The sequence below is a fragment of the Megascapheus bottae genome, chromosome 32 (assembly GCF_031878675.1).
Source record: "Megascapheus bottae isolate mThoBot1 chromosome 32, mThoBot2.hap1, whole genome shotgun sequence".
Lineage (NCBI taxonomy): Eukaryota > Metazoa > Chordata > Mammalia > Rodentia > Geomyidae > Megascapheus > Megascapheus bottae.
Window position 1 is genome coordinate 9,937,471 of NC_143540.1, and position 26,119 is coordinate 9,963,589.

At 57.5% G+C, this 26,119-nt stretch overlaps 3 protein-coding genes across 7 annotated transcripts in view; 1 reads left to right on the forward strand and 2 right to left on the reverse strand.

The window, feature by feature from the left end:
- The window catches only part of Zdhhc3 (zDHHC palmitoyltransferase 3), a 36,376-nt gene extending 25,754 nt beyond the window's left edge, over positions 1 to 10,622 (forward strand). Inside the window, exons 3-8 of one of the 5 annotated variants that reach the window (XM_090323461.1) lie at positions 1,952 to 2,076; positions 2,903 to 2,999; positions 3,212 to 3,293; positions 3,446 to 3,541; positions 5,077 to 5,207; positions 10,193 to 10,621. In XM_090323461.1, the coding sequence (XP_090179587.1) occupies positions 1,952 to 2,076; positions 2,903 to 2,999; positions 3,212 to 3,293; positions 3,446 to 3,541; positions 5,077 to 5,207; positions 10,193 to 10,477 (816 nt within the window). In that variant the 3' untranslated portion in view covers positions 10,478 to 10,621. Of the gene's footprint in view, positions 1 to 1,951; positions 2,077 to 2,902; positions 3,000 to 3,211; positions 3,294 to 3,445; positions 3,542 to 5,076; positions 5,208 to 6,975; positions 7,540 to 10,192 lie in introns of those variants that run through there. The other 4 variants (XM_090323465.1, XM_090323463.1, XM_090323464.1 and 1 more) reach the window with 4 other exon arrangements.
- A 784-nt stretch (positions 10,623 to 11,406) lies between these two features.
- Positions 11,407 to 17,981, reverse strand: Tgm4 (transglutaminase 4). The gene is made up of 14 exons (XM_090323360.1): positions 17,696 to 17,981; positions 17,104 to 17,277; positions 16,765 to 16,877; positions 16,316 to 16,442; positions 15,258 to 15,376; positions 14,817 to 14,924; positions 14,272 to 14,446; positions 14,032 to 14,170; positions 13,858 to 13,961; positions 12,728 to 12,979; positions 12,163 to 12,441; positions 11,896 to 12,065; positions 11,672 to 11,808; positions 11,407 to 11,576 (listed from the first exon to the last, which is right to left on the reverse strand). Exons 1-14 carry the CDS (start codon positions 17,709 to 17,711, stop codon positions 11,438 to 11,440), a joined length of 2,052 nt encoding a protein of 683 aa, XP_090179486.1. The 5' UTR covers positions 17,712 to 17,981; the 3' UTR covers positions 11,407 to 11,437.
- Positions 17,982 to 21,904: 3,923 nt separating this feature from the next.
- Tmem42 (transmembrane protein 42) lies at positions 21,905 to 24,893 on the reverse strand. The gene is made up of 3 exons (XM_090323261.1): positions 24,691 to 24,893; positions 23,051 to 23,197; positions 21,905 to 22,092 (listed from the first exon to the last, which is right to left on the reverse strand). Exons 1-3 carry the CDS (start codon positions 24,880 to 24,882, stop codon positions 21,952 to 21,954), a joined length of 480 nt encoding a protein of 159 aa, XP_090179387.1. The 5' UTR covers positions 24,883 to 24,893; the 3' UTR covers positions 21,905 to 21,951.
- Positions 24,894 to 26,119: the final 1,226 nt, after the last annotated feature.

Below are 26,119 nucleotides of genomic sequence, written 5' to 3' on the forward strand. Positions count from 1 at the left end.
GGCACGCTTTGAGCATGCCTGAGTTGTCCTCCCCACTCCATATCAGGAGATGGTGAGAATACCACTGGAGGGCTGTGACTGCCTGCCTGGAGGGACTCTTCCTGTAAGGAGCTGTCTCCTGAGGTTTACAGAGCAAATCCTGGTTGCTGTGGAGCCTAGCCAGGAGCCGGCAGCTCACACCTGTCATCCTAGCTACTCAGAAGGCTGAGATCTGAGGATTCAGGTTTGAAGCCAGCTGGAGCTGAACAAAATGCACTCCGCCCACCTCCTCCCTACCTACTCTTATCTCCAGTGAACCCACCGGAACACCAGTAGTGTCGCTGTGGCCAGCCTTGAGCAAAAAGAGCTCAGGGACCATGTCTTGTGTCCTTGAGTTCAAAGCCCCACAACCTACCCAAAAGAAAAAGAAAAATCTGGGCCTGGATGGTGGGAAAGTTGGGGATTTCACTCAGGAAGACTCATCCCCATGGCTTCATCGCCGCCCGGAAATGTTCTCCCTCCGCTGTACAACCACAGTGACTTGCGGCTGTGTGTTTATGCCCTTAGGATTCATAGAAGGTCATAGGCTAACCCAGACAAGAGTCAAAAGTAGAAAACGAAGCCTGCTGGACTCTGTGAGACCCTGGGCTCTGTGCCTTCTCAGGGAGCCTCTCATGACTCGAGACAAGACCACGAGTGCACTCTGTGATTACCGACGCCAGGATCGTGGCTATATTCTTACTTGGAGAGGCTCTTGTTTAACATTTATGGGGTTTTTTTGCTGGTTTTGTTTTGTTTTAGCGAGTTTTTTTTTTTTCTCCTTACTGCAAAATCCACATGGTGGTCATTGGAAATTTCAGGAAGATAGTTGAGGCTGGGGAGATAGCTCCGTGGTAGAATACCTGCCTGTTATAAAGCGGGGAGGAGGAGAGCACAAGCAGGTGAGTGTCCGTGGCTGCTTGTGAGGCTGAGATCTGAGGATTAGGGTTCAAGGCCGGCCTGGGGAAGGAATTCTGCGAGACTCTTACATCCATTGAACTACCAAAAAAGCTGAAAGTGGAACTGTGGCTCAAGTGATCATTTAGCCTCGAGCAAAGGACGCTCAGGGACAGCAAACGCCGCCCCCCAATTAAATAAATAAATGAATAAAGACTGAGATCTTTGCCTCCTGAGAAAACTAGGATGACAGACATGAGCCACCCACACCTAGTATGAGCTTTTTCCTTTAAATTCGTGTGTGTGTGTGTGTGTGTGTGTGTGTGTGTGTGATGTGATGGTGCTGGGGCTTGAATTCAGGGCTTCTGTAATTTGCTTAGCATTTTTTTTATTCCCTATTGGTGATCTCCTGAGTGAGCCTCACCTCCAGTCCAAGTGCTTGCGCCTGCCTGCCTGCCTTCCTGCCTGCCTGCCTTCCTGCCTTCCTTTTCTTTCTTATGTAAATATTATAGCGACCTCATGACTCGATGTAATGAGTCTTCATTAAATACCCTGGTCATGGCACCTACCTTTGCAAGTTTTCATTGGTGAGCATCCTAGCTAACACTTTTCCCACACCAAAACATGTTTCAGTGGATTCTGTTACAATTAGAATCAAGTTTTATTTTCATTTTCCTTTTTACCAGTCCCACCATTGTAAAGACACGGTCAGTTGTACTCCGTACAAACTTTTTCTTTTTTTTTTTTTTTTTTTAAAGAAAGTGAAGATGAGACACTTTGGGTCATTGAACACTGAAAAAATCAGAGAAGGGGCACTGTGGCTCAGGTGGTAGAACCGCTAGCCTTGAATAGAGATTGGCTCAGGGACAGCTCTCGGGCCCCACAACTGGGGGAGGAGGGAGTGGGAGGATTCTCCTTCCTCTGGGTGGCTGAAGTTAGGGATGTGGATATGAATGGCTCTCTGGGTCTGAGAGTTCTGACAGCTGCCTGCCTGGTGCCTGGACCCCGAGCCAAATGCCTTCTATCCCTTCTGCAGGGGGCGGTGCCCAAAGGAAACGCCACTAAAGAATTCATTGAGAGTTTACAGCTCAAGCCGGGCCAGGTGGTCTACAAGTGTCCCAAATGCTGTAGCATCAAGCCGGACCGCGCCCACCACTGCAGGTACCCCGTCTCCCCATGTGTTCCCCTCCCCCCCACACTGGAAAGAGCACTCAGTTGGTCTGGGTGTGGCTACACTGAAGGGACACCTCCTCTTCCTCCTCCTGCCTCGTGGGTAATAAATAGTACTGCAGAATGAGGCGTTGGTGGCTCTTGCACCTATCATCCTGAAGCTACTCAGGAGGCTGGGATCTGAGCATGGTGGTTCAAATCCTTCCCAGGACAGGGAAGTCTGTGAGACTCTTCTCTCCAGCGAATCCCCAGAAAACACTTAGAAGTATGCTGGGAGTTTGTCCTAGTGGTAGAGTGCTTGCCTAGCATGCATGAAGAACCAGGTTCGATTCCTCAGTACCACATATATAGAAAAAGTCAGAAGTGGCGCTGTGGCTCAAGTGGTAGAGGTCCGGCCTTGAGAAAAGCCCAAGGACAGTGCCCAGAACCCCAGGTCTGGCCATTAACACCCCCCCAAAAAAAATGGTGGGGCGGGATGCTCAGTCCTTCTTAGTGTTTCTATTCAGCTCCTCATCCCTTGGGCACAGGGGGATTCTTTCAGGTTTCCATGCAGCTTCCGTCTTCCCATGCAGAGGGCCCAAGGAGCAGGTGGCATGGTGTGGGTGTGGCCAGTTATGCTAATGTGGGTGGTGGGTGTGGCCAGTTATGCTAATGTGACCTGAAGGCTTGCCCTCCTGGCTTAGACCTCCCATCTCAGCCTCCTGAGCAGGGAGCTAACAAGTGCCAGCCACTGGAGCCATAGGTTCCCGCATTCCCTGGGGCTTTGGGGTTGGGGGGGGGACTCCCCTGATGGCGCTGCCTCGCGTGCCATTGACAGTGTGTGCAAGCGGTGCATCCGCAAGATGGACCACCACTGCCCCTGGGTAAACAACTGCGTGGGCGAGAACAACCAGAAATACTTCGTCCTGTTTACAGTGAGTCTCGGGGTGTCCCTGCCCGCCCAGGCGTTGGGGGGGCTGCGGGGCTCCCACACCCCACGCCTGCCTCTGCGCGAGCCCACAGAGAAAGCGTTGGTTTGGGGTGTGGGGGGCGCTGTGTGGGGGTGGTGCCCTCCCCGGGAGGGGGGTCCCCAGCGCCGACCCGGCACCCCCACGCCGGTGCCTCCCGCCCTGCTTTCCTCTTTCAGATGTACATAGCTCTCATTTCCTTGCACGCCCTCATCATGGTGGGATTCCACTTCCTGCATTGCTTCGAAGAAGACTGGACAAGTGAGTCTGTGCCAGGGCGTGGGTGTGTGACACATCCCCCCCCCACACACACACACACACTTCGCCGCCACAGAGCGGGCATGGGGGTAGTTTGGGGGGGTTGGGCTCTTAAGTTCCCTTCCTGGTGCCAGGGTCCACCCTCATTTTATTAGATATCCTACAAGCCTACGGATCGGACAGGAAAGAAGGAGCAGAGGCGCAGGTCTCTCTTCATGACACAAGGCAGCCCCTTACAGTCAGTCCCACAGGTAAAGTAGTGACATGCCACAGGCCCAGGACACACAGACGTCAGCCCCCCTCTTCCTTCCAGAGTCTTCATTTAGTGACTCCTTTTCCTTTCTGTGCATTGTGGGGCTCAAACTCAGAGCCCGGGCGCCGTCCCAAGAGCTCTTCCGTTCAAGGCTGATTAGCACTCGGTGGCTTTGACCACAGCTCCACTTCTGGTTTTCTAGAGGTTCCTTACAGATAAGAGACTTGGGGACTTTCCTGTCCTGGCTGGCTTTGAACCGAGATCCTCGGATCTCAGCCTGCCGAGACAGGCGTGAGCCACCAGCAGTTCCTGGCTCTGATGTCTTTGAAATGAGGCAGTGAGGCACCTTTCTCCTTCTTCCCTTAGTGGGGTTTGAACCCTGGGCCTGACATATACCCGGGCAAGCAATATCCTTGAACTATAGCCCTAGCCCTTGCACGGTTCTATTTTGTTTTTGCCAGTCCTGGGGCTTGAACTCGGGGCACAGGCAGCACTGTCTTGGATGCTCTTTGCTCAAGGCTAGCTCCCTATCCCTTGAGCCCCAGCACCAAATCCGGCTTTTTCTGAGGCTGTGGTACCGAGGAATCGAACTCGGGGCTCTGTGCATGCCAGGCTGGCATTCTACCACTAGGCCGCACTCCTGGCCCTCCCCTTTGTTTAAATGTGTGTGTCCCTGGGGTTTGGATCTCAGGGCCTTGAGCTGGCCTAAGTAGGTACTCCACCGCTCGAGCCACTTCCTAGCTTCCATGTTGAGACGGGGTCTCCGGTTTTTGCCCAAGGCCAGCCTCCTACCTCGCGTCTCCGGAGTAGCCGGTCCCTCCGGCTCTCCTCAAGCTCCGGTCATTTCCATCTGAACCTCTCTCGAGTGGCTGTTGGGATTAGAGCCACCTCCCTCGCCACCTACGAATTCCTCCTTTCCCCCAGTGCGGAAGGAAGACGTAGACCTCCCAGTGTCCACACCCCTTACCTTTAGTTCTTTAAGTGCTGGTCACACGTCTGAGAGTGGAGCAGAGGTCTCAGCTGGGCTCCAGCCGCTCATGCCTGTCATCTCAGAAGGCTGAGATCTTGAGGATCTCAGTTCAAAGCCAGCCTGGGCAGGAAAATCTGTGACTCTTTATCTCCCATAAACCACCAGAAAACCGGAAGCGGGGCTGTGGGTCAACGTGATAGAGTGCTTGCCTCGTGCAGAAGCGCTCAGGGAGGCTGGGAGCATGGCCTCGTGGTAGAGCGCTCGCCCGGCATGCACACAGCCCGGGGTTCGATCCCTTAATACCAATACCACATACACGGCAAAAGTCAGAAGTGGGTCGAGTGATAGAATGCTAGCCTTGAGAAAGCTCAAGGACAATGCCCAGGCCCTGAGTTCAAGACCCAGGACTAGCATGAAAGAGGAAGGAGAAAGATGAGGGAAGATTTTGAACTCGGAGCTGGATGTATTCCATCTGGCTCACCCCAATATCCTTTGCAGCCCCAGCCTCCCCCTCTCCCCCACCCCGCTCCCCCTTCTGAGCCCCCTGCACCCCTGTGTTTCAGAGTGCAGCTCCTTCTCCCCCCCCACCACGGTCATCCTGCTCATCCTGCTGTGCTTCGAGGCCCTGCTCTTCCTCATCTTCACCTCGGTGATGTTCGGGACCCAGGTGCACTCGATCTGCACAGACGAGACGGTAAGTGGCGCCCACCGGCCCCCACTGCACACCCTCCTTCCCGCTGGGGTGCCAGGCTGGAGGCCGCCTTCCAGGAGGGGTGATGATGAGGACTCAAAGTCGGGAGGCCGCTGGGCCTCGATGGCCGGGGCCATGTTCACCTGGGTCCAGACTCTGGCCGCTGCTCCCCTTCCAGTGCTCTCCCCCACCCCCACCCCCTGGTCCCTTAGACCAGGCTGGTCAGGACAGGAGCCTGAGGCCCCGTCGGTCCTGACCTTCCCCAGGTGTCCAGAAACCTCTGAAGTCACCGTGAGGTGGCAGTATGTTTCCCCTTTGGGTTATTTTTTTGGGGGGTAGTGGGGGTTGAGGAAGAAGGAACAGCACTTTGCTCTTGTGTGAAGAGCAGAGATTGCGGTCTGGGGGTTCTGGGGCAGGCCCTGGCTCTGCCTGCCATTCACACATCCTTTGATCTTGGGTGGGGCGCCCTCGCAGCTCTATTTCATCTACAAGAAATCATAGCATTACTGAAAAATAGTAATCAACACAGATCTAGCTGCCATGTATCCAGGCAGTATTTAAAATAATAATAATAAGGGCCGGGAGTTTGGCCTAGTGGTTAAAGTGCTTGCCTAGCATGCATGAAGACCCGGGTTCGATTCCTCCGTACCACATACATAGAAAAAAAGCTGGAAGTGGTGCTGAGGCTCAAGTGGTAGAGCTCTAGCCTTGAGAAAGTCCAAGGACAGTGCTCAGGCCCTGAGCTCAAGGCCAGGACTGGCCAAAAACAAATCCCTACAGGAACCCAAAGGTGATTCTTAGGGTGCCACCAGGCCATGCTCTCGGGGCCCCCAACAAAATTCGCCACCTGCGCCCCATTACCAAAGGCCTCTCCTCAAGGGGATTGGGTGGGGAAGGAAGGGCGCCGTGTTCCCCCACCCCCAGCCCACTCTGACCCCCCCAACAGACTGAGCTGGGGTGGCAGCGGGCGTGGTCACCCCGTAAAACCTGTACTAACCCCTCTTCTTCCTGTGGGGCCTCTGCCCTCCCCCTCGCTCTCCGCTCCTGTCCGCCCTCTCTATGCCTCACCAGCCTGGCCCAGCAGGTTGTTGCCTGAGCCCCCTCACCTCACCCGCGCCCCCAGGCTGGTGAGACAGGGCCAGAGCAGCTGTTTGGTTTTTGATTTTGTTTTTCGGTAACCCTGGCTTGCCACAACATTTCCCCACATTAGTGGCTACCATTCCCCTGTGAGCTTCCGGCTCCACAGCACCCCATCCGCCTCTGAACCCCAGGCGGGCCCAGGCTCTGAGAAAGCTCAAGGACGTCATCCAGGCCCCGGGTTCAATCCCCAGGACTGGTAATAAATAAACAAACAAACAAATGGAAGCAGTGCCCGGATGCCAGCGCTCATGCCTTGTCACCTTAGCTATCCAGGAGGCATGAGATCTGAGGACCCATCACGGTTCAGAGCCAACCAGGAAGAAAAATTCACAAGACTCTTATTCTTATCTCTCTCATTAACCACCCGCCCCCCCAACTAAAGAAAGAAATCCAGAAATGGTATTGTGGCGCAAAGTGGTTAGTACACTAGCCTTGAGCACAAAACCACAGAGGCAGGCTGTGCCCAAGCCCGCGAGTTCAAGTCTCAACAGGCACACACACATACACGAAAGAAAGAAAGAAAGAAAAAAAAAAAACCACCTTGATTCCAGTCAACTCCTGGCTGGCCCTCCCCAGATACCACTCCAGCCATGAAATGCCTAACTGAAAATATGATTGTTCTTGTTTTCAGGGAATAGAACAATTGAAAAAGGAAGAGAGAAGATGGGCTAAAAAAACAAAATGGATGAACATGAAAGCCGTGTTTGGCCACCCCTTCTCTCTAGGCTGGGCTAGCCCCTTTGCCACGCCAGATCAGGGGAAGGCAGACCCTTATCAGTATGTGGTCTGAAAAGACCCCCCCAACCCAACCACCACCACCAGCAGCATTGCCACTCAGACACAAACCACCTCCCGGCCACTGCCGACCTTTCCGTGGCTCATGAATGTTTAGATGGAGAAAGCAAAAAAAAAGAAACAAAACAAAACAACACAAAAAAACGACTCCTCTTTTAAAGGGACAAAAAAACAAAACCACCTTTTTTTTTTTTTTTTTTTAGATGCCTCAAGTAAAATGGCTGAGCATTGCAGAGAAAGGAAAAAAAAAAAAAAAGACCAGTCCCCCTGTTTCATTTATTTTTATTTTTGTACAAATCATCCCTTTAGGGTTTTATTTTGGTTGGTGTGTTGTTGGTTTTTCTTTTTGGATGACCGGAAGCTGTACCTCCTTTTACAAATTACTTTTCTCTGGCCTCCTAATTTTCCTTTCTGCCTTCTGTTCTGGACTAACCGGTGGCCCTTCTCCTAATCTGTGCGGGACCCAACATGGATGGATCACACCCCCAAGGGGGAGAGCCAGGAGGGGCCTCAAACCTCTCTTGTGCTCAGGAGACCGTGACGGGTGGGGGGGGGGGCCTTCCAAGCCCCCTGAAGACAGGGCCGCCTCTCCCCCACAAGAGGGCGCTCTCTTGCCTCCCAATCCACTGCCCACCGCCTTATTTCTTCACCATGGCTTGTGGGGTGTCATGGAGGGCGGGATGGAAAGAGAGGCTCCTTCTGTGTGTCCTGAGCCAGCAGTTCCATGATGGGGAAGCTGAGCTGGTAGGATGGTTTGGTTTGGTTTGAGGGGGGCGGGGAAGGGAGTGTGTCATTTCCAGCCAGCTCTTGCTCTCCCCGCCCCCCTCCTTGCCCCAACAAGTAGTCCAGTCAGGCAGTGTTCATTCCCAGCAGCACCCTCACTCCCACCCTCTTCCCATTTTCTACACTCATACAACACGCACACGCACACCCCTAAGCCCTGGCCCCCCACTTTCCAGCCCAGGGTGAGCCATGAGGCCAGGACAGCGGGGTTTTCTCTGTATGTGTGGGGGGCAGGGCGGGGCACATCTCTGGAGATAAGGAAGTACCCCTTAAGCCCACAGAGCCCCCCCTCTGACTCCTGAGCCTTCCCCCCCAATTGTTTTTCTTTTTATAGCCATTGTTGTGGGGGTTCGGAGTAGGTAGGAGAAGTTGCCCCCGCCATGTGATTTGTTTTCAGCAGTGTATATGCGGCCTCTTTTCAACTCTTGTCAGCGCTTCCACCTGGAAACAAGGCAATAAAATGTTTCCCAAACTTCTTCTGACTCATCTGTCTTCCCTGTCCATTCTCCCCCACGCCCCACGCCGTGGGCCAGTGAAGAAAGAGGCCGCCAGGCCACGGGCAGAATGTGAGCTGTGAACCATGACAGTACCAAAAACGGTGGCTCACACCCGGCATCCTAGCTGTTCAGGAAGCTGAGATCGGAGGATCTGGGTTCAAAGCCAACCCCGGGCACAAAAGTCCGTGAGACTCTTTTATCTCCAATGAACCCCCCAGAAATCCAGGCAGTGGCGCTGTGACTCAAGGGGTAGGGCCATAGCCTTGAAGAGCTCAGGGATGGCACCCCAGGCCCAGAGTTCAAGTCCTATGACTGACCAAAAAGAGACGTGACGGTGTGGTGGATGGGAGATGGCTTCACTTCCTGAACATGTGTCCTCATCTCGAGTGCCAGAAACCACGATGTCCCGAGCTGAGGACTTCCCCGACTCCGAAGAGCCAGACGCCAGTGGACCCCAGGACCCCAAGACAGCAGTCAACGACTCCAGAGCCAGCTTGGCCACGGGGTGTGGCATCCCCTGCCTTGGCACCCACGGGCCTGACCCAAGAACCAGTGAGCTGGGCATGACGACGCAGGACCACAGTCCCAGCACGCTCAAAGCCGAGGCAAGTTCACTGCCAAGGCCAGGAGTTCGAGGCCAATCCTGGACGGCACGCTCTTCTCGTGCCTCCCTCGTGAGAAAGTTCTCCCGTGACCTCAGTTCATTCGTTTGCCATGAGCCCTTTCGAAAACGTCTACGGCCTATTACAGGATCTCTTGTAGAATAGAAAATGGGGGGGTAAGTGTTCTTGGGGTGTTTTGGGGGTGGGTGTTCTGACTAGCAACCGGAAGTGTTTCATATTGTGAGTGAGAAGAAGAAAGCAACAACTGGGTGCTGGTGGCTCACGCCTGTCATCCCGACTCCTTGGGAAGCTGAGATCTGAGGATCTCGGTTCAAAGCCAGCCTGGGCAGGAAAAGCCACGAGACTTCACCTCCAGTGAACCACCAGAAGCTGTGATAGAGCCCTAAAAAAAAGAGCTCATGGACGGTGCCCGGGTCTCGAGTTTGATCCCCAGGACTACTCCCTCACCACCACCACCACCCCCCAAAAAAATACACTACCAGAGCCAAGTCAAGGAATGGAAGGCCCCTGTGTGTGTGCCTCCGTTTCCCTTTCTGCGTACTAGAGAAGCTTATGTCTGTCGTCCATCTAGCATGAGAAAGAAAAGGGTAACATGACAAGTGGCTGGTCTTGAACTCGCACCCTATACCCCTCACACCACCCCATGTTTGAGTGTGCCACCCAGCCCAATCCCTTGGCTTCTGGAGACACTGTAGGAATGCGTCGTGTCTGTCTGTCTGTCTGTCTGTCTGTCTGTCTGAAGGTGTCAGGGGCTCCTGTGGCCACGTGGCAGGTGAGTGGCTTGGGAGAGGCCACAGAGCGTGTGTACCCTGCATGAGTGGGCCCCCACTTCTGCATGGCCTCTGTGCCCCCAAACCTACCCCTTTCTCCCGCTCCCCTCCCCCCCACTGTTCCTACCACGGCTGAGCCACCATTTTCTGCGTTTGGGATGTTTTTAAGTGATCCCATCAGCGGAGGGCCCCCGGAGGCCTAGAGATGGTCTTCCTTGGGTCCCCTGGATCTCAGGCTTGGGTCCCATCCCCCCCCCATCATCAGCTTCCTCTGCCCCTGCAAACTCCATCTGTGGTGTCAGGCCGGGCCTGCGGGGGAGCTCGTGTAGTCTCGGCCATGCTACTTATTCCTGTCTTCCCTTCTCCTCCTCCTCCTGCAGGGCATCGAACGGCTGAAGCGCAAGAACCAGCCTCGAGAGGTGCGGGGCAGCTGCAAGCTGGTGAAGGAGGCTTTCGGGGGTGAGGTGTCCCTCCACTGGCTGAACCCCTTCTCGGGGCCGTGCCAGCCGCAGACACCCCTGCGCAAGGACTTGGTCCGCCAGCTGTCATCGCTGTCGGACCTGGAGCACGCGGTCCCGGCCCAGTGTCCGTCCTCGCCCTCGTCCTCCCCCCCCTCCTCCTCCGAGGGGAAGGAGCAGGACTTGGCTGAGATGACCGACGAGTAGACGCTGGCCCGGGGTTGTCTGCCCCAGAGTTTTGGTAAAAAAAAAAAAAAAAAAAAAGACATCACCTGGGTGTACCCCACTTCTCCCTCGCCAAGTCGGGGCGCCCAGGGCCGGGGTGGACCCCGCTGGCCAGGCTGGGAGTGGTTAGTGGGGGGGTTCCAGCTTTACAGCCTCTTTTTGGGGGGGACTGTTCAGGGTTTTAGGGTGTCTCTGCCCCCCCCAGGGGCATTGAACCCTTCCAGGAAGATCTCGGGGTGCTATGAGGGATATAGCCTGTCCCCCTGGGAACAAAAAGGGGGTGGCCCAGGGCCTGTAGACCCGGGGGGCAAGACGGACACACAGACAGACACAGGGATGCCGTGGCCTCCACCAGGCCCAGGCCCGCTGCGTGCCTCCAGGGCCCTCAGCCACACGCCGCACCCCAAAATCGGGCTGTTCCCCCCCCACCCCCGCCGCTTCGAACCCGGCTTCCCCATCTCAGCCTCCCAGCAGCTGGGCCCACACCGGGGTGGAGGGGCTGACACGGGGGGGGGGTCGGTGAGGAGGGGGCCCCGCCCTCCCCCTCCCTCCCTCCGCTGAATAAAGCGAGCTGTGTGCCGGTCCTCGGCGCCCCGCGGTGGGGTGCAGCCACCCCGGTGTCCGCCCCGAGCCCCTCGACCACAAACAAGCGGCCCCCGGCGCCGGCTGAGTTCAAGCAGTTTAATCAGAAGCGGATTTCCAGAGGGCGGGGGTGCAGGGGGCGCAGGGACCCGCGGACCCGCGTCCAGGCAGGGCCCGTGCCCCGCCCCGGGGTTGGGGCTCCGTCTCGGGGCCGCCCAGGGCCGGGCCGCTGACCAACGCGGGGGGCGGGGCCAGCCGGGGAGGGGCGGGGCCGGGCGCCCGAGGGGGCGGGGCCGGTCGGGGAGGGGCGGGGCCTGGCGCCGGGGGCGGGGAGGGGCGGGCCAGGCCGTGGCGGCGGCTCTAGGAGATGAGCACCATCTTCTCCGCGTGGATCTCCTTCACCTCCCGCGAGGTGAACTTGATGATGAACTTCCTGGCCCCGCTCTTGACCGGGATGCAGTGGATCTGGAACTCGATGTTCTCGCCGGGGCGCAGCACGCTGGCACGGAGGGGAGGGAGGGGAGGGTGAGCCCAGCCGCGGGGGGGGGGGGGGTGGAGGGAGGATCGGGGGAGGATCGGGGAGGCCCGGCTCACCCCTTCTCCACCGTCTGCCGGGAGGAGATGCCCAGGCTCTCCAGGGAGAAGGCCACGTTGGTCATCGGGATGGACAGCACGTTGCGGAAGTGGCACACGCACGACAGCTCCTGGCCCACCTTGCCCGTGTCCGGCATCTGCGGCGCACACGGGCCCGGGTCGGCGGGGCGGGGGGGGGGGGGGGCAGCCCGGCGTGGGGAGGGGGGCGGAGCGGGGCGGCTCACCTCCACCAAGAAGTTGGGGTAGAGGAAGTAGAGCACGGCCTCGGTGCCCGTGATCTCCTCCGTCTTCAGGTCCTGCACCAGGACGAAGACCCTGAGCATCACCTCGTCGTCCACCAGGCCCAGCTTGGACATGTAGGTTTCGGGGGACACGGTGAACACCACCTCGGCGTCTGCGCGGGGCGGGGCGGGGAGCACTTTACAGCGAGTCCGCGGCGTCGCGGGGCCCGCCGTGCTCCTCTCCCCGCCGCCGCCGCGCCGGGCCCGCACCTTCCCCCTCCAGCAGCTCCTCCTTGGTGGCCACGGCCAGCTGGGCCACCCTGCGGCCGGTGTAGGTCTGCAGGTCGATGGAGGCGGACACGTCGACCCGCTGCGCCGGGGCGGCGGCGCGCCGCAGCCGCACGGTCAGCACGATGGGCTTGCCCAGCTCCACCGTGTCCTCGCGGACCGACAGCCCGCTCAGGCTCCGCGCCTGCAGCGCCTGCGGGGCCCGCGGCACGCGCAGCAGCGAGTACGCGTGGTTCATGGCCTCGCGCTCCTCCGCCGAGCCTGGGGGCGCACGCGGGGCGGCCGACCGTCAGCCCGGAGGGTCGGGGCTTGAGGCCGGGCCCGGGGACCCGAGGAAAAGAAAGGGATGCCCGGGTCAGCCTGGACTGCGATCCCCCTATTTAGAGTTCTCCCCGTCGTGGCCGTGAAGACGGGGGTCACCTCCGGGGCGTGGGGCCCAGGCTGGCTGCACACTGCGGGGCCCCGTGGACCGGGGCAGCCCGGGCTCCGCCCCCTCACCAGGCCCGGCCCCGCCCCGCCCCGCCCCGTCCCCGCGGGCCCGGCCGACCTTCGGGGTACTTGTACTGGTAGGTGATGTCGTGGCGCCGGTCCTGGCCCACCGCCTTGGTGCTGATGCTCTTGCCGATGCTGTCGGTCTCCACGGCGATGAGGCTGTACACGTCCTCGTCCCCCACCTTCTTCAGCAGCCAGATGAGCTTGTCCCCGTTCACCTCCGTGAAGATGAACTTGGTGTCGTAGCCCAGGAAGATGTTGCCGTTGCGGATGGCCGGCAGCGGGGAGGGCCCGCAGCGGAAGATGCCTGAGGCGGGGAGGGCCAGGAGTGGGATGGGGAGCAGGTGTCAGGGCCTGAGGTGAGGGTGGAGCCAGAGCAGGCCCCGCCCAAGGAGAGGTGGAGCCAGAGCAGGCCCCGCCCAGGGTGAGGGTGGAACCAGAGCGGGGCCCGCCCAGGGTGAGGGTGGAGCCAGAGCAGGCCCCGCCCAGGGTGAGGGTGGAGCCAGATCAGGCCCCGCCCAGGGTGAGGGTGGAACCAGAGCGGGGCCCGCCCAGGGTGAGGGTGGAGCCAGAGCAGGCCCCGCCCAGGGTGAGGGTGGAGCCAGATCAGGCCCCGCCCAGGGTGAGGGTGGAACCAGAGCGGGGCCCGCCCAGGGTGAGGGTGGAGCCAGAGCAGGCCCCGCCCAGGGTGAGGGTGGAGCCAGAGCTGGCCCCGTCTTGGGGGCGGAGTCAGAGCAGGCCCCACCCAAGGAGAGGTGGAGCCAGAGCAGGCCCCGCCCAGGGTGAGGGTGGGGCCAGAGCAGGTCCCGCCCAGGGCGAGGGTGGAGCCAGAGCTGGCCCCGTCTTGGGGGCGGAGTCAGAGCAGGCCCCACCCAGGGAGAGGTGGAGCCAGAGCAGGCCCCGCCCAAGTTGGGGGAGGACCCGCCCAGCGTGAGGTGGGGCCAGAGCGGGCCTGTCAATGGTGGGGCGGAGTCAGCGCAGGCCCCGCCCATAGCGAGGTGGAGCCAGAGCAGGCCCCGCCTGCCATCCCAGCCTCTCAGGAGGCTGAGAGCTGAGGATGGCGGTTCAAGCCCAGCCCCAGCCCCCGGCACCCACGTCCCTGAGACTCTCATCTGCGGTGCTCCCCTCAAGAACCCCGCGCCCGGGCCCAGATGGAGCGCCCGCCCGCCCGGGGCGGCGGCTGACCGCTGCTGATCTCCTGCGGCGTGCCGTCCAGAGCCTGCCAGCCGTCGTTCCCCTCGGGCAGGTCCGGCCGCCGCATCCACGCGTCGGTCCACACGTGGAAGTTCCTGCGGCAGGCGGCGTGGTGAGCGCGGGGCGGGGGCGGGCGGGGGCGGGCGGGGGAGGCGCCGCGCTCACCACACGGAGTCCTTGGTGAGGTGAGGGATGGTCTTGCCCGTCGGGTCCAGGTAGATGTCCACGGTGAGATCTTTCTCCGTGTCGTGGGCCGACTCGAAGGCCGTCACGCTGCGGGCGGGAATCCCCAGGGCCCTGAGCACTGGAAGGGGAGCAGCGGGGGGTGGGGGTGAGCGGCACTGGGCGGGGGGCCCCCCCTCCCCTCCCCGCCCCTCCCTCCCCGCCCCCCCAACCTTGACCCACCCGTGGTGAGGATGCCCGAAAAGACCCAGCACTGGCCGAAGTTGACGGCCTGCTTGGTGGCGTGGAACTGCTGCAAGATGGCCACGCTGCTGGACCACTGATGCGGCGCCGTGCCGCCCGCGTAGTCCCCGGACCAGTTTCCCGTGAGCACGCCGTTCGCGTTGGCAGAGGTCATCTGGTGCCGGGGAGCAGGGGTTGGGGGGGGACAGTCGGCCTGCACCCGCACGCAGGCGTCTGCCGCTTCCCAGGGTCTGGGGTTGGCGTTGGTCGGTCGTGGGATTTGAACTCAGGGCCCGGGCGCCGCCCCTGATCTCTTTCAGCTCAAGGCTGCCGCCCCACCCCCTCCTGGAGCCACAGCCCCACTGGTGGTTTTCCGGTGGCTCACTGGAGATCAGAGTCTCACGGACTTTAGTGCCCGGGGCTGGCCTCGAACTTCGATCCTCAGATCGCAGCCTCCTGAGAAGGCCCAGGCTCCATCCTGAGTGGGTTTCACCGATTTCACCCCCCCCCCGCCCCCCAGCCGGCCCAGGGACACACACACGTACCATGGCACACATCGTCCGGGCCACTAACACGGGGTCTCTCATCTCAAGGGTCTTGAGATAGCTCTGGTTCAGCAGGTAGACGGCACAACTCAAGATGTTTTTCTCAAACTAGTTTTCCACACAGAGAGAGAGAGAGGGTGGGGGGGGGGCGAGAAGAGGCAGCTGAAGGCTTTGTCACTATAAGCCACCTCGTGCACCCCACAGCCGCCTCAAGGGGGCCTTGCTTCTCGGCTCAGTGCGGTGGGGTGGTATGGGGGGAGGGGGTGAGCAGGGGAGGAAGTCAAAGAGGAGGGAGGGAGATGAGGGTTCAAGGGGCCTCAGTCTCAGAGTCCCCCGCCCCTCTGATCCACCTGTGGAAACTCTGAACCTGATGCTCCCCGATTTCCCGCAGCCCCCGGGGCAACCCATCACACGCTAGTTAGAATAAGGCAGGAATGCTACCTGGCCGAAGTTCCAGGGCTTCCCGCGGATGTGCTTGGCGAAGCCCATGTAAATGTAGCCGGTGTCGTTGAGGATGTACTCCTTGCGCTCCTCCTCCTCGGGCATGAAGACCGGGTCCTCTGCGGGGGGGGGGGGGGGAACCGGCCACGGGGTTGGGGAGGGCAGCGGGTGACGGGGTCTAGGCGAGACGGCTAGACATTTATTCTTGGGTCTGAGATCGCTGACAGACTGGTGCTCTACCCCTGAACCACGCCTCCGACCCCGAGATCCTAAGCAGAACACGCTGAGCACTGGGAGGGGGAAGGAAAGGCAAAAGCCAGGGGGCTGAGATCTGAAGATCCTGGTTCGAAGCCAGCCTGGCAAGGAAAAGCTAGGAGACCCTTCTCTCCAGTGAACCATCCGAAAAAAAAAAGGCTGCGGCTCAAGTGGTGGAGCACTGACCTTGAGCGAAAGGAGCTCAGGGACCGGGCCCAGGCCCTGAGTTCAAGACCCGACCCCGGGGAGGCGGAGTCTGCCCGCAGGCAGAGCCACCTGGCAGGGCTTCGCCCCGCCCCCACGGCGGCCCACGAAGGGACTATTGGCGGCCTCCAGCTGTCCATCAAAATTGGCACCGGCAACAGGGAGGCGGGGAAAACAGGGTCTGTCAGCGTTTTGCTCCGCCCCTACGGCGGCCGAAGAAGATGCTATTGGCAGCCTCCGTCTGTCCATCATCAAAATTGGCATGGCAACGGGGAGGCGGGGAAAAAGGGGCCTGTCAGGTCTTCGCCCCGCCCCCACGGAGGCCAACGAAGAGGCTATTGGCTGCCTCCAGCTGTCCATCAAGGTTAGCGTGGCAACGGGGAGGCGGGGAAAACGGGGCCTGTCAGGTCTTCGCCCCGCCCCACGGAGACCAATAAAGAGGCTATTGGCTGCCTCCAGCTGTCCATCAAGGTTGGCGTGGCAACAGGGAGGCGGGACCACGGAGCCTGACTCTGCCGGCGCGGGGCTGCGTCCCCTCCAAGATCGGGGTCCCCCGGCCCCCCCCCAGGGTCCCCATCCACGCAGGAGCTGCGCGTTACCGTTGCACCAGGGGTTGAAGAGCAGGTAGAAGCCCTCGTCGGCCCTGAACGCGTGGCTCCCACTCTTGACGGTGAGCTCGTACTTGCCCACGATGGCGTCGGGGGCGCTGGTGACGGCCAGGATGACCTGAGGGAGACAGGGCCACGCGGTCCGCCCAGCCCTCCGCTCGTGGGCGCTGGCCCGGAGCCTCCCGGCGCCCAGGGCTGGCGCTGCACCCCCTGAACCACAGCCCCACTTCCGGTTTCCCTGGGGGGGTTCACTGGACATAAGGGTCATACGGACGTTAGCGCCCGGGCTGGCTTTGAACCGGTGTCCTCGGATCTCAGTCTCTGGGTCTTGAAGCTGGGTGGCCACCTCCACGGGGAGGAAGCCACTGAAAACTTCCAGAAGCCAGCAAGGCCGGCCCTCCCCCCCCCGACCCCTCCCCCCCAGCTCCCATGGGCCTTACCTCCTTGCCAGTGTCACTGGTGAGGGCAAGTTTCCAGCCTTCAAAGAGGGAGGCCGACTGGGTCTTCAGGTTCAATTCCACCAGGGTGTGTTTAGCCACGCTAGGATTCGGCCCTGGAACCAAACAAGCCAAAAGAAGACAAGAGCCTGAACGTCCTGCCTTCCTGACACCTTCCAGCCTGGGGTGGAGTTGGCAGGCCACCACCCTCAGCCAACTTGAGACTGCCTGGCTGTGAGGCCCAGTGCAGGCGTGGGGGAGGCAGAAGTGTTTGCAGAACCCCCTACACCCCAATCCACCCTGTCCACACACACACACACACATACACACACAAGGCCTCACCAATAGCAAACTGCAGCTTGAGTTGCTCGTGGGACTCGATTGATTTGCTGAGCTGCAGACGCAGGTGAAACACCTGTCCTCGCCTTACCACCAGTTTGTTGGTCTGGAAATTCTCTGTGTGATGAGCCAGGCCGTTCTGCTTTTTCAGGAAGTCGATGCGGAGAGCCTGCATCTCTATGGGGGAGGAGGGACAAGGGGACAGGCAGGTGAGGACATGAGTGGAGGGGAAAAGGACAGACAGACAGACATTTGTGTATAAGCAACCCTCCTAAAGAGCTTACAGGGCTCGGTTCTTGGTTTGTTGGGTTTTTGCCAGTCATGGGGCTTGAACTCGGGGCCTGAGCACTGGCCTTGAGTCTTCTCAAGCCTGGTGTTCTACCATTTGTGTCAAAGCCCCTGTTGTGGCTTTTTTTTTTTTCTCTATATGTATGATCCTCAGAGCTCAGCCTGGTACTGAGGAGCTAGAATGACAGATGTGAGCTACGGGGGAGGTAGAGGGAGGGGACAAGAATACACGAGAGGTATCCACTCAGAAACAGCCTGAGCGGGGTGGAATGGGGTTTAGGCTCAGCCGGCCATTTCCTGCACTCACCATTCAGCGTGGTCATTGTGTCTTCTGGGCTCCTGCAAGAAGTCAGTTCTGATGCCTGTGTGGCTGGAGCTGCCTCTGAGCGAGGAGAGGGGGGACTCCGTGCTTTTTTATGCAGTCCTGGGTGAGGTGTGACCCTGTGGTAGCTGCCAAGAGGCTGGCCTCGGGGACAGGGCCTCCTGGGATAGTAAAACTTTTATCACCTTGCACATCACACCCGGAGCTCGGCAATCTAGCTGAGCTGATGAGGAAGAAGAAAAGCCAGGCATTGCTGGCTCACGTCTTGTCATCCCAGCTACTCAGGAGACTGAGATCTGAAGATCGTGGTTCAAAGCCAGCCTGGGTGCTAAAGTCCATTGAGATTCTTAACTCCCATGAACCACCAAAAGAAAAAGTCAGAAGTGGGTGCTGTGGTTCAAGTGGTAGAGCGCCCACCCTGAGCAAAAAGAAACTCAAGGATAACACTCAAGTCTCCTGAGTTCACACACACACACACACACACACACACACACACACACACACGTCTCTCGGTGACACTTCCATTGTCCATGAATGGGCTACGCCCTGTTGATCTTCAGCTCTCAAACAAGAAGTGAGACCACCAGTGCCTGGTCTGTTTCATATTTTTTTTTCCCCTCATAGTGTATATTTTTATTTTTGTAGGGTTTGGGGTTTGAACCGGGGCCTGGGCGCTGTCCCTGAGCTCTTCAGCTCAAGGCTGGTGCTTTACCCCTTTGAGCCATAGCACCACTTGTGATTTTCTGGGGGCTCATTGGAGTTCAAAGTCACAGACTTTCCTGCCTGGCTTTGAACCTGTGATCCTCAGATCTCAGCCTCCTGAGTTGCTAGGATAACAGGTGTGAGCGAGCAGAGCCTGTCTGATTTTCCCCCACTTCGGAAATATATTAAATCACAAATACGTACTTCCTATGTTTTGGAAATAAACTTCACACATTGTTTTCCAAGCCCTAACACAGAGGTCTCTGCCATCTCCCCTCTTATTCCACAAGGGGACGTGTGCCTATGTGTGTTGGCAGCTTGTATGTGTCCTGAGGTACTGGGCCTTGGAGATGGGAGAGATTTTTTTTTTTCAGTCCCCACCAAGCTGAGCCGGTCTGCCTTTTCCGCACCTGCGCAGAAGTTGGTTTGTACAGATAGCCCATCAATTATCTCCCAGCGTTTTCATAGGGTGTTTGGGTTGGCTGTCAGCCAATCAGTTGCTGTGAAGACAAACTCATCCTTGCACACACAGTGTGTCTCCTCAGGCGGGCCTGTTTCTCTAGAGAATTCGGGACAAGGCCTCTCTCATTGAGAATGTCAGCCAAACAGCAAACACAGTTACGATCCAACAGATAGATTTGCTTCAGGCTTTTTCTGTGTATGTGGTGCTGAGGAATCGAACCCAGAGCCTTGTGCACGCTAGGTAAGCATGCTACCACGAGGCCACACTCCCTGCTCCCAAAGCAGGCTCTTCATCTTGTGACTATGATTTTTCCTCAGGGCTCATGTGTCCTCTCAGTCTAGCCTGAGTCATTGGCAAGTTCTGGTGACAGGCCACTGGGGCTGTGATCCCCCCAGAACTCTGGTTCCCACAATGGCCCTGGATCCTGCTGTGTGAATCCTGGGATACAGAGCTTTCTGCTTTCCAATCACTAAAGGGACCTGGCAAGGAGCCCATGAGAAGACAGGAAGCTCTGAATCCCCTTCCTAGAAAAGTGGGTGTACTGAGGCCAGGAGTTTTGGTAGAATGCTTGTCTAGCATGCACAAAGACCCAGGTTCGATTCTTCTGTACCACATACATAGAAAAAAGCCTGAAGTGGTGCTGTGGCTCAAGGGGTAGAGCTCTAGGCCTGACAAAGCCCAAGGAAAGTGTTTGGACCCTGAGTTCAAGCCCCAGGACTGGCAAAACAAAAACAAAAAAAGTGGGTATGAAGGCGGAGCGAGATGGTGCATACCTGTAACCCCGGGTATTTAAGAGGCTGAGATGGGAGAATCACCAGGAGCACAAAGGTAGCAGTTTGTCTCAAAGGCAAAATCAAAACAGGAGAACTGGAAATGGAGCTCAGGCCTGGCATGTTTAACGCCCTGGGTTCAATCCCCAGCGCCTGAAGAAAGGGAGAGTGATACTAGTGCCTTGAACCTGTCATCCTAGCACCTCAGGAGGCTGAGATTTGAGGACCGCAGTTCAAAGCCAGCCCAGCCACACAACTCCAATGAACCACCAGAAAACCAGGAGTGGGGCTGTAGCTTAAGGCTGTAGCTCAAGGTGGTAGCCTTAAGCTGAAGAGCTCAGGCCCTGAGTTCAAGTCCCATGATCGACAAAATAAAGGGTGGTGGGTTGCCATGTGTTTGTGAGTGATGTGTGCTAGAATTCACACCCTAGCTTGTGAGAAGCACCTGGCACTGATGCCAGGCTTGGGAGCCCAGTCAAAGCAGGATTCACCCCAAAGCTCAGGAGATGCAGGGAAGGTTTCTATCCATTCCTGTGCCCACACTTGCAATATGGAGGGGGGGGAAAGGACAAGCTAGAGCCTTGGCAGTGTCCCAGGCGCCAGAGCAGAGGCTGTTCCCGGCGCCAAGGCTTGTGGGTCTTCATCATAAAGATGTGTTTGATGTGTTTGTTTGGGGTGAGGGGGGACTCAGTAAATATACACCCTCAGATCTGTAAGGAGACATTTTCTTATTTTATCTCAACCTTAGAAAATACTTTATTTTCCTTTTTATCATCTTGCATCAGACTCTTATGGTTCCTTGTTATTAGATAGATACACAACTTTATAGGGGGAAAAATAATAAAAAGATTCCTTTAGTCTGTTTTGATGATGTTGTTCCTCATGTCATAATGGCTATGAGATGCCTGCAATCTCCACCCACAGCCTGTGTGGTGGCCTCTAGCCCATACCCACTGGTTTCAGAGAGTTTTCTGGCATTTTGGGGTAGTTCATTGGCGACAAGAGTCTCATGGAGGGGCTGGGAAAGTAGCTCAGTGCTACAGTGCTCGGCTAGCATGCATGAAGCCCTGATTCCTCAGTACCACCTACACAGAAAAAGCTGGAAGTGGTGTTGTGGCTCAAGTGGTAGAGCTCTAGCCTTGAGAAAGCCCAAGGACAGTGCTCAGGCCATGAGTTCAAGCCCCAGGATTGGCAAAAAAAGAGAAAGAAATAAAAAAGAAAATGGCAATAAACAATGTTCATTTCTTTATCAAGCCAACAGCTGTAGAAGGTGATGATAGTTCCCAAATGAGCAAAATAACAGCAAAAGCAAGGGACACCTCACAGAGACAAATACTGATATACTGTGTTTTGTTTTGTTTTTTGCCAGTTCTGAGGCTTGAACTCAGGGCTTAGAGACTGACCCTGAGCTTTTGTGCTCAAGTCTAGATGGAAGTCTCATGGACTTTTCCTGCCTGGGGTGTCTTCAAACCATGATCCTCAGATCTGAACTTCCTGGGTAGCTAGGATGGCAGGTGTGAGCCTTCTTCTCACAGTGCCAAGAAGGTGATGAGCCTGCGCCATATTGGAATAGTGGACCAGGGCTTGGCTCAGCTTGGTGGACGCAAAAGAAAACAAACCCCAAACGAAACAACACATTATTTATTAACTCCAGCTTTCCTTCTCTGGCCACCACAGTCTGGCATGCAGCAGGGTGTTCAGCACCTCCCCACAGGAGGGGCAGGGGACAGGAATGACAGCACAGTTTTAGGAACTCTGTCCTATGCAAAGCTGAGCCCTCCCCCCGCCCCCAGGTGACATCTCGGCTTCTGTCGGGGCTCCCAGGCTTTTTTAAATTTTGGTCGCTTGTGGGGCTCGAACTCAGGGCCTGGATGCTGTGTTCTCGAGCTTTGGCATTCAAGGCTAGCATTGTACCATTTAAGAGCCACAGTGCCTCTTCCTGTTTTCTGGGGTGGTTCACTGGAGCTAAGAGTCTCACGGACTTTCCTGCCCAGGCGTGGCTTTGAACTGTGACTCTCCCGATCTCAGCCTGCTGAGGCGTTGGGATGACAGCGTGATCCGTCCAGATGCACAGCTGGTCCGAGGCTTCTGTGTGTGTGTGGTTGAAGCCCCGTGGTGGCTTCCTCCAATGGAGGCCGGTGTGCTAGTGCACCCTTCGGAGCTGAGGCCAGAGGCCTGTTCTGAGCAGAGCTGGCTCAGTGGCCTGGCTGCTCTGGCCATCTCGCAGGGCTGTGTGCCTGGGCCATTGTGGAAGCAAGGCCCCAGGGGCCAGCATCACTGTTCAGTGGGTCCTTCCAGCCGGTGGCTTACTGCTGCTTGTGTGGGAGAGCTTTCCAGGCGGGCGGGAGCTTCCTGTGGATCAGGGTGAGTCCACAGAGAATGAGGAACACGCCGCCCCACCACAGGACTTCCTGGCACTCTCCGTATAGCACATAGCCCAGGAAGGCCTGCAGGGCAGAGAAAGCAGGGAGGGCCTTAGCCTTGCAGGGAGTCCGCTCCCCCAGCGGTGGGTTTTCTGGTGGTTCCATGGAGAGAAGAGTCTCATGGAGGGCTCGGAGTGTGGCCTAGTGGTAGAGTGCTTGCCTAGCATGCATGAAGACCCAGGTTCGAGTGTCCAAGGACACTGCTCAGGCCCTGAGTTCTAGCCCCAGGACTAGGAAAAACAAAACGTCTCATGGACTTTTGTGCACGGTCTGGCTTTGATCCACAATCCTCAGATCTCAGTTTTCTGAGCAGCTACGACTACAGGAGTGAGCCACTAGCACGCAGCCTTACACAGGCTTTTTGTGTATATGCCCATCCTAGGACTTGAACCCACTGATGACCTGAGCTACACCTAGCTTTTTGGTAGTTATTTTGCAAATGAGAGACTCATGGATTTTCCTGCTCTGGCTGGCCTTGAACCAGGATCCTCAGATCTCAGCCTCCTTTGTAGTTATGATGACAAGTACGAGGATCCAGCATCTGGCTTATTATTATTTGCCAATTCTGGGGCTTGAACTCAGGGCCTGAGCACTGTCTTTGGGCCACAGCCCCACTCCTGGCTTTTTCTGTGTATGTGGTACTGAGGAATCAAATCCAGGTCTTGGTGCATGGTGGCAAGCACTCTACTACTAGGCCAAACTCCCGGGCCCGGACTTGAGCTTTATTGCTCAAGGTTAGAGCTCTACCACTCTGAGCTGCTGCTCCACTTCCAGGTTTTGGGCAGATCACGACAGTCTCAAGGACTTTCTTGTCTGGGCAGGCTTTCAACTGTGATCCTCAGATCTCAGGATGACAGGCGTGAGCCACCAGTACCCAGCTAAGATTTCTCTATGTAACTGTTCCACACCCAACCTCTACTTCCCATCCTGTTTATCTGGGAAAGAACTCAGGACAAGCATGGCATGCTCTTGGGCTACTCACCGAGCTGAGGATGTTAGAAAAAGTCACAGTGACAGAGGCAATGGCTGAAGACATGGAGAAACTGAGGCCACGGCTAAAGAAAGTCCACATCAGAGAGTTGGTACTTGCCATGGTGACAATACCTAAGACGCACAAGCTCATGTTCACCTGCAAGAAAAGGGTCACCAAGGTCAAGGCCAGGCCACACAGCTGCTGTCACCACAGGCCTCCTGAGATTCCAGCTCTGTCTCAGCTCACAGCTTCCTGATTCCCCAGTGGGCAGCAGAATCGCTGTGCCCAGGTGAGGGCTTTTAGACTGCAGCAAGCTGCTCCACATCAAGTCTTTCCTTCTGTTGTTCTTCACAGCCCTGGCACTGTCCTGGAGGTCCTTTTGCGTAAGGTTAGTGCTCTATCGCTTGAGCAACACGGCTTTGAGTACTTTACTGGAGAATTAAAAAGTCTTATGGAGGGCCGGGAGTTTGGCCTAGTGGTTAAAGTGCTTGCCTAGCATGCATGAAGACCCGGGTTCGATTCCTCAGTAGCACATACATAGAAAAAAAAGCCAGAAGTGGTGCTGGGACTTAAGTGGTAGAGAGCTAGCTAGCTTTGAGCAAAAGCAGCTTAGGGGCAGTGCCCAGGCCCCCTTTTCGAGCCCCAGAACTAGCCAAAAAAAAAAAAAAGTCCACAGACTTTCCAGTCTTGGGCTGGCTTTGAACCTCAGATCTCAGCTTCCTGAACAGCTAGGATAATAAGTGTGAGCTATCAGCACCCAGATCTAGTCTTCTGTCTCCTAAGCACTGGAATCCCTTACAGATTCCACAAGGACCAGATCTGGAAGAGAAGTCCAGACAACCAAGCTGTGACTATTCCATATGTGTATGAGTAATTCAGGGAGGGTCCTTCCTTCCAAGATTCAGGGCAAGCATAAATGAGCCACTTCTGCCTCATGCCTGACATTTTACCCTCCTGTTAGCTGCTCTGGGCATTCTTGAGCTTTTCCTCTGTGCTGGAAGTTGTGTTAAATATTTTCAAGATATTCCTATTCACTCTTTAATTCCATTTTTTTTTTTTTTGGCCAGTCCTCAGGCTTGAACACAAGGCCTAGGTGTATCCTTATTGTTACTTTTTTTTTTTTTTGTGTGCCAGTCCTGGGCTTGAGCTCAGGGTCTGAGCACTGTCCTTGGACTTTCTCAAGGCTAGAGCTCTACCACTTGAGCCTCAGCACCACTTCCGGCTTTTTTCTATGTATGTGGTACCGAGGAATCGAACCCGGGTCTTCGTGCATGCTAGGCAAGCACTTTAACCACTAGGCCAAACTCCCGGACCCATCAGGCAGGGAATCTTGAGCCTCTCTCCAGTCAACTGTTGAAATAAAAACCCCTGGAAGTGGAGCAGCACAAAAGCTCAGGGGGTGGGGGGGGGCAGTAAACGAACCATAAATCCTTTAGGATGCAGCGATTCTTGTTTTTTTTTATCCCTAAGAACGACCCTCACGGAACAGGAGCTCGTCCGTCACCGCTCGCGCGGGTCAGGGCCTACCTGCACCCAAGGGCTGCAAAGCCGACCTTCCCCCGGAGGAAGCCCCGCCCAGCCCCGTCCCCAGCCCGCCCCGCCCGCAGCGGCAGCAGCAGCAGCAGCGGCGGCGGCTTCCCAGGCTGCACCTCGCGGCCGAAGGCCAGCTTGGCGGAGGCGGCGGCCAAGGCCCCGAAGGCGCCGGCGCACAGGCAGTTGAAGGCGCCCCAGAAGCGGCGCCGCATCGCGCCGGCCTGGAGGTGATGAGGGAACTCGGCCGGTGCGTCGGGGTAAGCGGTGGACGACACGGCGCCCGCCGTGGACAGCGACCTCGCCGCCATGACGATCACCCAGCACCACCAGCCGAGCGACCGCGCACTGCGCATGACGCGGCTCCCACGTGACGGGCGCGGGGATGACGTCAGAGGGAAGCCCGGCACGCAGAGCGTGTTAGGGGGCGGGGTCAGCCTCCTGCTTGCTGGAGCCGGAAGTTGGGTTGATCAGAGGGGCGGGCCGGAGCCTCTGAGGGCGGAGCTAAGGTGACAGGGCGGGGCCTGGGTTATAGGAGGGGCGGACCGGAGCCTCTAGGGCGGAGCTAAGGTGACAGGGCGGGGCCTGGGTTATGGGAGGGGCGGGCCCAAGCCTCTGAGGGCGGAGCTAAGATAACAGGGCGGGGCCTGGGTTATCATGGGAGGGGCGGGACCAAGCCTCTTGACGGAGCTAAGTTGACAGAGGGCGGGGCCTGGCTTACCAGAGGGGCGGGGCCAAGTCTCTGAGGGCGGAGCTAAGGTGACAGGCCTGGGGTCTGGCTTATCAGAGGGGCGGGACCAAGTCTCTGAGGGCGGAGCTAAGGTGACAGGGCTGGGGTCTGGCTTATCAGAGGGGCGGGACCAAGTCTCTGAGGGCGGAGCTAAGTTGACAGGGCCGGGTCCTGGGTTGTCGTGAGAGGGGTGGGCCGAAGCCTCTGAGGGCGGAGCCAAGGTGACAGAGGGCGGGGCCAAGCCCTGGAGGGGGAAGTGGAGACAGAAGCCCGCCAGAAGCTGCAGAATGGCTGCTCATCTGGGGCCAGTGGCTTCCACGTTGGCCGCTGTGAGAAAAGTCTTTTTTGTCAAACTAGATCACTTCCTTTTTGTTCAACTTGAGCCAGGTAGCTTGGCCTCCCCCTGGACCCCTCACCCCCAAGGTCCTGGAGCTTGAACTCCAGAGCCATGGTGCCGTCTGAGTCTTTCTTGTGTTCAAGGCTCTACCATGTGAGCCGCAACATCACTTCTGGAGTTTTCTGAGGACTTCTTTGGAGACAAGTCTCGTGCTGGGAAGCTGGCTTTGAACCACAATCCTCGCATCTCAGCTTCCTGAGCAGGTAGGATTACAGGCCTGAGCCTCTGCTGCCTGGCTTGGCCCCCCTCCCCCCCTTACATCCTTTTCCTGAGCACTTGAAGACCTCCTGTTAGAAGCTCCTTGAATTTTAATTACATCCTGTTAATTAAGCCACATCCGTTTTGCAGATTGTATACCTGACATCAGGCAGTAGGAGCAGAAGGGCAGGGCCTGCCAGGTTAGGGATATAAGAGGGAGCAG